The 12,927-nt window shown below is 34.8% G+C and overlaps 6 protein-coding genes across 6 annotated transcripts; 1 reads left to right on the plus strand and 5 right to left on the minus strand.

Moving 5' to 3' along the window:
* Positions 1-935: 935 nt before the first annotated feature.
* RO3G_11446 (uncharacterized protein) lies at positions 936-1,617 on the minus strand (the record flags this gene model as incomplete). Its single annotated transcript, XM_067666030.1, has 3 exons — positions 936-1,086; positions 1,143-1,254; positions 1,308-1,617. The coding sequence occupies 3 exons, from the start codon at positions 1,615-1,617 to the stop codon at positions 936-938; spliced, it is 573 nt and encodes a 190-aa protein (XP_067522131.1).
* A 2,082-nt stretch (positions 1,618-3,699) lies between these two features.
* Positions 3,700-4,154, minus strand: RO3G_11447 (uncharacterized protein; the record flags this gene model as incomplete). Its single annotated transcript, XM_067666031.1, has 2 exons — positions 3,700-4,011; positions 4,131-4,154. The coding sequence occupies 2 exons, from the start codon at positions 4,152-4,154 to the stop codon at positions 3,700-3,702; spliced, it is 336 nt and encodes a 111-aa protein (XP_067522132.1).
* A 1,238-nt stretch (positions 4,155-5,392) lies between these two features.
* On the plus strand, positions 5,393-5,968 carry RO3G_11448 (uncharacterized protein; the record flags this gene model as incomplete). Its single annotated transcript, XM_067666032.1, has 2 exons — positions 5,393-5,818; positions 5,960-5,968. 2 exons carry the CDS (start codon positions 5,393-5,395, stop codon positions 5,966-5,968), a joined length of 435 nt encoding a protein of 144 aa, XP_067522133.1.
* Positions 5,969-6,366: 398 nt separating this feature from the next.
* Positions 6,367-7,691, minus strand: RO3G_11449 (uncharacterized protein; the record flags this gene model as incomplete). Its single annotated transcript, XM_067666033.1, has 8 exons — positions 6,367-6,434; positions 6,489-6,775; positions 6,822-6,873; positions 6,923-7,001; positions 7,059-7,258; positions 7,306-7,413; positions 7,461-7,587; positions 7,638-7,691. 8 exons carry the CDS (start codon positions 7,689-7,691, stop codon positions 6,367-6,369), a joined length of 975 nt encoding a protein of 324 aa, XP_067522134.1.
* A 302-nt stretch (positions 7,692-7,993) lies between these two features.
* Positions 7,994-9,272, minus strand: RO3G_11450 (uncharacterized protein; the record flags this gene model as incomplete). The annotated part of the gene is made up of 3 exons (XM_067666034.1): positions 7,994-8,481; positions 8,536-9,055; positions 9,162-9,272. The coding sequence occupies 3 exons, from the start codon at positions 9,270-9,272 to the stop codon at positions 7,994-7,996; spliced, it is 1,119 nt and encodes a 372-aa protein (XP_067522135.1).
* Positions 9,273-12,050: 2,778 nt separating this feature from the next.
* On the minus strand, positions 12,051-12,158 carry RO3G_11451 (uncharacterized protein; the record flags this gene model as incomplete). The annotated part of the gene is made up of 1 exon (XM_067666035.1): positions 12,051-12,158. One exon carries the CDS (start codon positions 12,156-12,158, stop codon positions 12,051-12,053), a length of 108 nt encoding a protein of 35 aa, XP_067522136.1.
* Positions 12,159-12,927: the final 769 nt, after the last annotated feature.

Here is a 12,927-nt window from a genome sequence, read left to right on the forward strand (position 1 = left end):
GCACGAAAAAGGTAGTTGATATTATAAAACACGTTCCAAAGCGTTTACAATAACAAATTAATGCATAGGATACTCATTTGAAAGCATTAATATGAAGAGATCTCTACTTTTTCCATAACCAATTCTTTGGATAATAAATGTTTTATAATTTTCAACCCAAATAGCACATACTTGCGTAGATTATTTCTTGTGATTTGGTTCTTTAAAGAAAAGAGGGTGACTTCTATACAGTAAAATGGCCTACAATTTTGAGGTTTGTTTTATTCTATTCAAGCGCTCTATCAACTTCATTATTTGAGGAACTATAAAAAGATGATTAGTCCACACATATTATGTATAATAGAATACGTACTAATACTATCGGGATTTTCGCAAGGCACCATATGTCCTCCCTTAATACATTCAATGGTAATATTTTTTGGATTTGACTGAATAAGAGATTCTGTTAAGTTTACGTTAAATCTATCAAAAATGATTGTCAAACTAAGCAATAGATATAAAATAAACGTGCTTCAGTATAGTTTACATGAAAGAATCGAAGGCAAAGGTGCAGTGAGTGGGTATCTCTAATACTTTCATTGTATTGTATGTTATAAAACCCTCTCCGTTTGTATTTGCAAATATAAGCTTTGATAAAAGAAAAATGGTTAGTGCCTGAAATGTACGGTCCAGCTATTTCTCTCTCTTTTTACTGTTTCATGTTCTTTAGGGCACTTGAGTTTAATAGTGCCTTGATCGGTATCGTACATTCCATAATTCTGTGAGCTTTTTTAGTTGGATATTATATTTCAAGAAAAACGCTCTCTCACCACATAGTTTTCCAATGCTTCAGGGTGAAACTCTCTCCAAAAAGGTCTTTTCAGTAAAAATTTTTGACATTCTTCCCTATTTTATAACGCAAGCTTAATCCATGCCTGCTGTTGCTGAAAAAAGAATTACCTATTAGGCCATTCATCTCTTCGAGTACGAGAAGCATATACACCACTAGTTTCTCTGGTTTTTGTAGGAATAAATTCATTGCTCAATACAGGTTCAAGTAAGCAAAGAGCATCAAATGTATGAGGATAAAAAGACTCTAAAAGGGCCCTAGATTTGTTAAGTTAGTCTAGTTTTTATTTTAGAAAAAAAAAATCTTTTCTTACATGGACGTAGCACCGAAGCTGTGGCCGACACCGATGAATTGATCATAGTTTTGCTTTAATTCCAGCTCATCAATAACCTGTTTAGTATCTAATGCATTGTCAAGCCATCTATCTAAGTAAAAGGTAATGAATATCTCTGCCAGATGAAATAAAACATAAGCCTACATGTTGGCAGAAATTCGCCCTGATTTAATCGAGCCGAATCACCGTGAAAACGAGAATCCCAAGCGATAATATGAATATCAGTATGGTCATATTCTTTTAAGCTTCTTAATTGATCTTTGAATCTTCTTATTAAGGGATGATAAACCTCTTTATGAAACCCATTGGCATGCGAGAATAAAAAAGCAATTTTTTGATGACTTGTCACTGTTGAAGGAAACTCATGTTTTTCTACAACTAACTTTTGAACGTCCCAGCCATCAGTTGCAGGATGAACAGGTATAATATGAGTCGAGGTAGGAATAAGACGCATGTTTAAAAATAAAATATATTTTAAGAGAAAGCAGCGATATAAATATATTTGATTATCTTCAGTAAAGAAAAAAAAGCAGTATTACTTCTGCCTGAGAAAACCTATGACAAATTTTGTGAAGCCTATACATAAAACCCCGCGGTAAAATAATTTTCCGTAGACTTTTCCTCGAAGAACAAACTCCTTAAAGTAACTGTAGTCAATAAATAATAAAAGTTTTATATCTTTAAGTTTTTTATGTACTTAGACTATTTCAAAAACATAGAATGTAATCTTGGTTGAGTGGATTGTTAAATTCAGCTATAGACAATAGGATCTAAAATCTTTTTTTAAAGACGGATAAATAAACAAGCTATCAAAATTATGGCCATAGCTGTAATTACAAGACAACTAGAAATCATCAAGAAGCACACAAGCAGCATATTGATGTGGCTCATATGAAAGTTATAAATCAATAAATACCTATTATGAGTGTAACATTGTGGAGATATCAATAAGCAAAAAAAAATGCGTATGCTCTGGATTTTTTTTTTTGCGTACCAAATATTCAATTTTACCCTTTTACTATTGAAGATCCACTCTCGTTCCTTTTAAATTATCGCCAGTTGAGACACCTCGCTTGTCAGAATCCCTAGTTTTATAGACTATTCGATGGTCAATAATCTGTGAATTTTTGTTTGAAATAGATTATTTATATCATCAAACAGAAACAGAGATTAAATCTATCCATGATCAACATTTCCTTGAACGGTTGCAAAAATTGCTCCATCGCCATTAAATACCATATGCCGTGCTCTTCTTTAAGCATATACCCTTGCTTTTAAAGGCCTGTTAGTGTGCACTGTGCAAGAAAGAACAAATGGATTTCATTCAATAAATCATTCCCATTCGCTTTATAGCAGTGCGTTTGCACTGGCAAAGGAGAACGGATACAAATTCATGCAGATAAAAAAAATGTCTTTTTTCTTGTACAGCAAAGCAAAACCGCCAAAAGAGAGATTTTCCTTGTGAAAAACTGCGATAGTTTAAGAGTTTAGCACAAGGAAGTATCAGTAATGCCTTCAAAGGAGATAGCCCTGAGCATCGTGACGGTCGTTTCTCTTAAACTTGGCGGTAATGCTCCTTTTACTTGACCAGCCTCAGCTTCATCAAGAAAGCACGCGTTTTGTCCGCTCTAAAAACATACAAATCTTTCTTTTCACTAATATTTTCTCTAATTTGCGCCTTTTTTGGGATAACTTCTCTAGTCACTTGAGCATAGCACTTTGCATTACCACAAAAGATGGATGTTGGATGGAAATGATTTCTTCAATTCATTATACAATAATAAAACGTGTATACTGATCTACAAAGTTATTCTGGTTTAATATAATTAACTCCATTGACTTATTAAACGTGAAACTAAGCATACTGTGTTTAGTATACAATATATAAATAGAAGCTTATGATTTAAACAAACGTCAAGGAAATTATGAAAATGATGACAAAAATATTTTAAGTTATTTATAAGTGTTTTGTTGCAAGCTTCTGTTATTCTTGAAGTAAATGTCTCTTCTTTTAAAAGTGTTTCTCGTTTAACTTTACTTTTACAGATTACCCAAAACTCTTCAATTGGATTGAGCGCAGGTGAATAAGATGGGAGGTAAATACAGCTATACCCACTGCTTTCAATAGCATTCCTTCTATTTTAATATGTATGGATAGAGATGTTAAGCATTATAATGTAATTGTTTTTAAGTTCATCATATTGATTCATTATATCCATAATGCTGGCAACAAAATTGAAATAATGGCCCCTTCTCCTTGCTGATTGCTTTTTATTGCATGACTGTCTGCCAGTTTTCTCTTTTTGAATGATTCGGCTACTTTAGGCTTCATAACTTTTACATTAAATACACCGAAAGTGAAGATGGCACCAAGGATTGTAATAGTTTTTGCTCTTATTTTTGTAACAGTGATAATAGCAGGTTCTCCTTTTCTAAACCCAAGACAACTGTGCTTCATATTAATATGAAATGCAGATTCATCGATGAAAATGCAGTTGCTCATAAAATCTATATCAGTTTGTAACCAAGATTGAATTCATTCATATCTCCCCTCAATCCTCTTAGGAGTGTTCCTTTCAACTGGATGAAGTGATGCTCTTTTGAAATTGATGTTGTACTTGTTAGTTGACAAGATAAAAACCATGATTTTGGAAACCTTAAGGCCCATGAGCTCGTTGGTCAGACTCTCCATCATTTCGTCTATGATTATAGCAGGATTGTTGTCGATTGCTTTTATTAAACAATCTTTATGCGCATCACTCAAAATTGATGGACTCCCAGCCGGTCTACCACTGCCTCGTTTTCTTTCATCCACATCAATACCATCTTCCAAGCTTTCTCTTCCTTTCTTATATCACAATTGTGCTGTGATAGGCAGTATTTTTAGCTCTTTAGCGGAATTTTTGATACTCATGTTTTTTTTCGAAAACCAAAAAGTACTTTCTTTTGTCTTCTGATTTGTATTACCTGAAATAACATTCTTGCCATCATTCTTTTGGGAGCTATAATTAGCTACAGCTCAAGTTTCTGCATTGGTCTTTTTTTTTTTTGGAAAAAAGATTTTTATGTTTCCAAAACAGTTTTTATATTTTCTGAAGTGGACAGTGTGGTTTTTCTCATTTCAAAAGTTCATTTATTTTAAAAAAAAAAAAGTCAGCGATTTCCTCTTTTGTCAAATAAGCCCTGCTGTGGGTGCACATAGGATGACTGATTGTATCACCTGATGATAAAATTAAATAAACTACACTCATTGTTTTCTCTCTTTCTTTTCACTTTCTTATTAAACAATGTATAAAGATATTCTTAAAGTGGTATTGATAGGTGATGGCGGTGTAGGCAAGGTAACCACTTAATTTAATATCCTTTTTTGTATGCTAACAATTTAGAGGGGAGAAAATAGACAAGTCTTCGAAATCAAGTAATAAAAAGAGCAAGAAGAAGTGAATGTGTGTATAACGTTTTGATCATAGTATATTCACAAAAAGTTTACCGATGCATATAAAGCCACTATAGGTAAATGATAGTTACTTTATATGATCTAGTAATAATATTACTTGTAGGAGCTGACTTTATAACAAAAGAAGTCGAAACCAATGATGGAAAGAAAGTAATGATGCAAATATGGGACACAGCAGGACAAGAAAGATTTCAATCTTTAGGTGTTGCTTATTACAGAGGAGCCGACGCATGTATATTAGTCTATGATGTCAACAACTATTTATCTTTTCAGCATTTGGGTTAGTTTACAATCATACAAAGAAAGAGAGACTAACTATATATTAGAAAGGTGGAGAGAGGATTTCTTGAAGCAGTCATCTTTACCTTTAGAAGAAGCCAAGAACTTTCCGCTGCTTATCATTGGAAATAAGATTGATGTTGATGATCGAGTAGTATCAAGAAGACAAGCAAGAGCCTGGGCAGAGATTCATTCAAGTGATACAATGCAAATACCTTGTTTTGAAGCAAGTGCAAAAAATGGGGATAATGTTGAGAAGGCATTTACACAAATAGCAAAAATGGTTAAAATACCACAACTAGAACTTGATATGAACGATACCAACTCTATTTTATTAACAAGCCGCTCCGATAAGACAGCTCGCAGTGGTAGTCTATGCTGTTAATTCGAATGAGTCAGCTTAACATGATAACTCAAATTTAATTGGATAATATTTATTTTACTTATTTCCCCACACTTTTTATACTTTTTCTTTTTTAAACACATAATAATAATGTCAGATAATAATAATAATAATAGTAGTAGTAGTAGTAATATTAATAAACAAGAATTAAGAGAAGATTTATTGAAATCAGCCGTTTCTTTTCTTTCTTCTCCTAATGTTCAATCAGCAGATAAAAGCAAAAAGACTGCTTTTTTGGAAAAGAAAGGTTTAACGCAAGAGGAGATTGACGAGGCATTCAAAAGAGCTGGAGACACTACTACTCTTGACACTGCCACAACCACAACCACAACTACTAATCTGCCTACAACAGCAGCAAGGATACCTATCGTTCCTCCAAGAACGCATATTCCTCAAGTTATATATCATCCTTTACCACCTACCCCTTCAATGCCAGCAGAAAAAGTGTTTGCCCTGGCAGTCTTCTTTGGCATCGGTACCGTAGGGTTAACGGCGGCTATCGTTGGTGTCTTGAAGGTAAAGAAGCAAAATAGGATGCAAAAATGAAAGAGTTTGTGGATACTCATGTCTCTACTAGAAATTCATTTCACCCGTCTTCAATCGAATTGCAGACTATCAGCGGGATCGTTACAATCAACGTAAACAAGTCGTGGATAGAATGCTTGATTCGCTATCAAAATATCATAGCGAGAATGATGATTTAGATGCAGTCATCGATCAAGGCGACCAGGATACGCTCATGGACGCCTTGGTCCAGCATCAAGCCGATTTGAATGAAAAGATCCAACGACTTGCTCAAAAGACAAAGGATCAATTGCTAGGACGCAAGGCGTATCTTGATTTGAATTTGATAGGCATCAAATTAGCCTTGTTACCGCAGGATACTAAAATGGATCTCTCGGGTTTAAAGAGTGACATTCGTACCCTGAAGGCTGTTTTACTCAATAGACGTAATTTCCCCATTGTTTAATAAATATAGTTACAAAAAGGTTACTGTTTTTATTTAAAAAGTTGATCAAAAAGCAAAGGTTTAAACACTTTTTCTCTAAAAAGTATATTTCTCTCTAAAAAATAGTTTTTTGGATAATACGATGTACTCTGGGTGGTTTACCATAAACTGGTTCATGTGTTTCTAATAATAATACTCATTAGTCTCTCTAGACACTAGCACATAAAGATGACTTACTAAGAACTTCACTATAAATCTTGCTAACAGAATCATCCCATTCTTCACGGAAGAAGGTAGCACCCGTAGGTTTCAATCCAACCGATTGTGCCAACAGTTTCACATCAAAGCCATCTCTTCCATCCACCTTCACATCCACCTTGTCTTGTCCTTCATTGGGTTGTTCAAATGCAATTAGAGTATATCGGTGATATTTGGTTCCTTTTTGAGGGTGAGGTGGAACATAGTCTAATACGACATCACCACCTGTCACTTTTGATTCTGTAGCTGATAGTGGAACATTGGTTCTGATAGAAAGTCAATACACATACACTCTTCTTTTTATAAACTTACAATAACCAGTGACAGTGTTGTTGGTATGTCTTGTTAACCACATCAGGTGAATCTACAAGCGTTTAGTGACATATTCTTTACCAAGCGGTCGTCTTTATTACCTGGATCGACCAACATTAAGGTATACAATCGTTTTTCAGTATGGAAATTGGTGATTTCAATCTCTGGACGTTCGATACTCTACATATACAACATGAGTTTTTTTTTTAAAAAAAAATCTATCAATGATCCCTTTACTTGTTCAGGTTTGATAAAGACACCGGGTTCAATGCTGCCCTCAGGTAAGTTGATGTTCACCTGAACCGTTGGATTTAATCCAGGAGCGATCAGGTCTGGGATAACATTCATTTGCGTCAAGCGTTCCATCAATTTACTCTTGGGTTCCTTTTCAAATTGCTTTTGACGCATATAACGATATACTGGCTTTGACATGTCAACTATCCAACTCGTTAGCACCTCATTACACATCCTAGGCTGCACTTACTCTTTCCAAGCTTAAAGTTTTTTTGAACTTCAGGTTCGTTCAATTCAGACTTTACTTGCAAGTCAAACTTTAAGGCGTCAAGTGCTTTTAATTGAGCAGGTGTACCGTCTATTTTCATGAGTTAAAAATAGCAAATCATAAAGTATTCTGTTTACTCTTTGATATACGAGCAATTTCTTTTTCAACTCTATTCAACATGTTGAGTCGTTCCTTTTTGTCAGTCTCGATAAGTTTAAGTGCTTCTTCATAAGCTGTAGAGGAAGCATATCTTATATTTGTGGCCTATGCTTGGTGTTAGTGGTCATGTGTTTTATCATTCCTTATCATTCTACATTGGTTCTCTTTGAAGCACAACGAACAAACTGTCTAGATACACTTGAAAACATGTTTTGGCAAAGGAAAAAAAAAAAGTTTGAAATTTTTCATTGAAGGGGGATATCCTGGCTTGTCACTTTTGTGACTTGGTTTTCATGAGCCTTTTTTTTTTTCTGGGACTTAAAAGCCATGATAGGAAGCAACTTGTTTCAAGGAGTGAAAAGAAAGAGAGAGAGAGGGGGGGATGAAACAAGTGGTATGAATTACATCATTGATTTAATTAAAAAAAGATGGTGTGCGTCTTGATCTATTTTAGGATTTTCACGCCACACATACATAAAACGACAGGAAATTCAAAAAGGTATATGATTTATTATAAAAAGAACTGTGTATATTGCCTACTTTCTACATGGACCTCCATCTCTGTCAGCTTATATTCATTCAGCTCTTGCTTGATCTTCATGACGCTCAGCGGTGTCAGCTTTTGACAGGTCGCATTCGCATCACACCGACGATCATAATCGTTGGCAGAGAACGTCTCGTGGACTTGAACCGTTGTACAAAACTGAATCACCCTCTTCTTCTCACTGGACAGTGAGCTTGAAGAAGAAGAAGGAAGAGGAGCAGCCGGTCTTAACCTGGGAGAAGCATGTAAACCGATAGGATAATGCAGACCTACTCGAAATGCGTCGTCCAGATGCTGTCTAGCTGATGCTGAAGAAGAGGAAGAAGAGGAAGGTGTGGGTGAAGGAAGGGCTTCGATGAATTTGGGTAGCATAGGAGGTGGTAGTCGAGAAATAGAAGAGCGTGATGAAATAACTGAATTGGGTGAATCAGGGATGAGGTTGTTATGACTACGTCCTGCAGAATAAAAAGTGAGCGTTGGCACAAGACTTGATTTGGTATTCATCTTACCTTTCATGCCACCTTTTCTTTGTTGATTTGTATCTACTCTTAATCCAGGTTTCTTTTTGGTTTCTTGTTTTATTTGTTCTTCTGGTACAGACTCTTCTTGTATTGAGTGTCTTTGAAATAGACTTGTGAGTGAAGCAATCGATCTTCTCCTAAAAGACATTTTACTGTCCTTTGACATAGTTGAAGTAACAGAAGAAGGAATAGAGACAATAGAGCCATTTCTTTCTTTGAGTGAAGATAAATCTTTGTTTGATTTCATATTATTCATACTAAATACTTTTCGAAGTCTTTTTGAAAATGAAACCTTGGGTGTCTCTGATACAATAGAGGATGAAGTAGAAGGTCGACGATGAGGTTCTTGAGGCATTGTGTTGGGTTGAAATTGATTTCTGAGATGACTTGTATGAGAACGATGATGATTATTGGATGCTTGGGAAGAGAAAGAAGTGCAAGAATTAGAACTGGATGTTCTTCGACGTCTTGTTCTTTGTTGTTTTGATTGTACCCAATGTTCTTGTTTCTAAAAGAGAACACGTTTTTTTCATTGTTAAGGTTGTGCATAAAATAGGATTTAAAAATAAACACAATAACCAAATAAAGGTTAGAGTGTAACAAGTATTATTTACCTGATAAGAAGTTATATAGTTGGATAAAGCAATATTATCTTCTTCATCTTCTTCATCATTCATTGTCTTGTATAAAATAGGATTATGTTGTTGTATTAATGTAGTAGCCATTGGTAAAAGTGGAGTTTATAATAAAAGTAATAGTAATAATAGTAAGGAATAGAATTAAATATTTACACACGCACACACACAAAGAAAAAAAAATAATTAAAGCAAACTATTTTTTTTAATGAAGAAAAAAAAAAAAGTCTTTTTATAAAAAAAAAGAAGAAGATAAAAAAAAGGAGAGAAAAAAAAAGACTATGATTTTCTTTTTACTCTTTTTTTTTGGTGTTGTACAGGCTAACTCCGTTTGAAAATAATGTCATTCACTATCCTGCTTACACATTGCTCTTTCACTTGGACTATAAAAATAAATTATTAAAGGCTTCAATGTACAACATTATTCTTTTACCCCATTTATATTACACGTGTTACACGTACTCTCTCTCTCTCTCTTTTTTTCTCTCTTTTATTTGTATAATTAAGCTGTTAAATTATTTATATATATTATTCACATAAGCCTCATTTCTTATTTCAACTAATTCTTTCGGAAATGAAGGGTTATAATTTGAAAATAAAGATACTCAATCAAAATTTATTTATTATCGCATGGTTGTATAAAGGGACATAGAGATCGAATGTTTTTTTTTCTTCTTCTTTTTTCGGGAAACACGACACAAAATAATCAATATACAACAGTGTTCCCAGTGCCAATGCGTCGCTTTTTATTATAGCGTTGTTTTAAATCCAAACTTGATGTTTAAATTAACCAATTAGCATAAATTGATATCTTTATTTTTACATTGACTACCACTCCACTTGAACTCACGCGCCTATCGTTTCCCCCCCCAAACTTTTTAGTAACAAAGCAATCTAAAGCGCATGTGAAGTATGGTTTGAACAATGGGTCTTTTAATAGAAAAGTGACCAGGACACTTTTATCGTAAACCTACTGCAACTATTTCTATCCTTGACTTGAACTCTTGCTGGCATACTATCCATCATGAACAGCACATGTTTTCCAACGCTGATTGTTTCCCATAAACACCTCTTGTTCTTTGTTCATGTAGAACTAGCTCAATTATCCCTCACAAGGGTTCAATTAGGGTTTAGATGAAGTAGTAAAGTGCGTTTAGTTCATCTTTGATTGAAAGCTGCATGGTTGTCGTTGGATCGCTGCTTTTTGTATAAAGTTTAATAGGCTGCCTGCAATTATTTGATGGCCTTTCGTTTATACATGACAGAAAGAGGGCTGATAACTTATGTGATGTATGAATTATAGTATTTTATAAAGTATACCAAGAAGAATAGTAGAAGAATCCTAATTAGAAAGAATATTGAAGCGGATTTTCAACTTACTGAAGCCTTGCCAAAAAAAAAAAAAAAAAAAAAAAAAAAAAAAGATTACAAAGAGCTAGACATATGCTATGAAACAAGCCGTTTGAGGCCAGTTCTTTTCACAAAATTACGAATATTTAGTTGTCCTTTTACGCTCAAATGATACCTGGGTCCTTCAACCCTTATACCTGCTGAAACAAACATGAAGCCTCAGTTTAAACGATCCAAGTGCATCTTTTCTAATCATGTCATCCTCATCTTTGAATTATAGCAAGCAACTCACATTGGATACCCTTCGCTGGTATTGCTTTCTCTGTTGATGACTTATAGGAAAAATTCAAGCTACACAAGAAGAAAAATAAACTCCAAGGAGATTGATATGACTGTGATTTCTTACACAAACAGATCCGATGAGCAGTTTGTAAATTAATAGTTCTTATCATCCCCTTTGTTTTTTTTTTTTTTTTACTTCTGCAGCAAGTGATGTAGTCAATCATATGGCAACTGGATTATCCAAATACCAAGGTCACAGACAAGAATGGGAAGAGAAACAGGTTTGGTATGGTGGGTTATGCACGAAAATCGGTAGAATAAAGTACAAAATAGAGTGATGCAGATGATGAAAAAAAAAGGTAAAGTGCTTTGTTTCATTCATGTGCAAAGGCATCAAGTGGACTATCAGAGCCCTGGGGATGAAAGAATTCAAGGGGACACAACCAGATTCTTTCTCTGCGACTGTTTTGTTGTGGTTAAGGTTGCATTACATTTCTTGGGGTTACTCCACAGATCACAGGGACACTTTATTTCAATCCCAGTTGTAATCGAAATGGCATTTTAGTAAATTTGCCTTAACTTTGGTAGTTATTTTTGAATTATTCCAATTTTATTCAACTTGACCGAAATTTAAACTATTAAATTAAATGATGAAAAGAAGTGAGTGAAATCTCTTTTAAATCTGCAAGAAAGGTTGTACAAGGCTTGTATCATCTGTAAATTGACATCATCAGTGAGAATAGATATTTTAAAGAAGGAAATACAATCATTTTATCGTGAGCAACACAACTCATTCATGCTCGGTTTCATTCTTTTAAATTAAGCTAAAAATACCCTAAATCTTATTTTAGTTATACAGTCTATCAATCATAGATGGAAAGCTTTACTAAAATTTAATCTTATTCGGTGCGGGACAAGTGTACAGTTTATCCAGACAATCCATAGAACAAGAAAGGAGAAATGAAGAAGGTGGATGATCATGTCGAGCACCTTTGGACGATTCACCAAGAAGAGTCATATCATTCCTATCTGTGTTCTATCACAATCTGTCAGTTCACAAAGGATGTAGCCTAGGGTCAGCGATAGAACAAAGGTAGAACAGACATGGCTAGTCATGAAAGACGATTAAAAAAAAAAGATGTCCTGTGTGATTGTTGATATACACAGAGACACATACTTTAGTGACATCCTATCATCTCACCATTTCTTTACTGCCATCCAACTCTCAAAAATAAGTCATGATCCTCCATGGGCAATAACAACAAAGCTCATAGACATCTGTCGTTTCCCTCTTGACAGGTTGGCTTTAAGGACATCAACGAACGCTCTGATGTCCGATCGCATTTTGACACTAGGTGAGCTGAATAGTCGAAAAGAGCGACCGCTATCACGATCAGCCTACGGTTGCTCAGAAGAAGGGGGATCAATATTTGAAATGGCAACTGGCTGCTCTGCCATAAAGCGATTGTTATCATGTCTTATGTACTTGGGTTATGAATTTCATGACACACAGCATTCCGAAAAGATAAAAAGACAATTCCCATCACATGGGATCGGGGCATCTTTGGTAAACCTTGTTTTGACGTTCCAAACCAACCTTAGCTTAAAGAAATAGCATGAAAGGTGATTGAAGTCTGTGTGTGATCAAAGAGGAGAACTGAACACAGTCTGCTTTATGGGATGCATCAAACAACTTTTGAAAAGCAGTGCGGATCCACTGGACGACGTGTGGTGTTGAATTCATGAAAACATTCATCCAGTTTAGAAACTCTTTAGCTAAAGCCCTTTACCGATTCGCCACCTCATTGCATGCTTATGGCAGATGAATTGAGTGTAGATGACAGCGTGAATGGCTGGATAGGTACCTACTATGGATGAAAGATAAAGGTTCAGTCATGTTCTGAAACTAGATGGAGATGAATGAGAATTAGGACGAAACCTTTTCTTTACAGTTCAAAGTCGTCAAAGGAAGCCTTCAAACATATTTTGAGAGAAATGAGAAAAAAAAAAAAAATAGGATTCGAGTGAGCATTTGCACTGTTTGGAATCTGGAAATAGGATTCAAATGCTAAACATCTTTAAAAGTCCTTAAAGACCGACGAACATGGCTCAC

This window comes from Rhizopus delemar, genomic scaffold (genome assembly GCF_000149305.1).
Source record: "Rhizopus delemar RA 99-880 supercont3.9 genomic scaffold, whole genome shotgun sequence".
Lineage (NCBI taxonomy): Eukaryota > Fungi > Mucoromycota > Mucoromycetes > Mucorales > Rhizopodaceae > Rhizopus > Rhizopus delemar.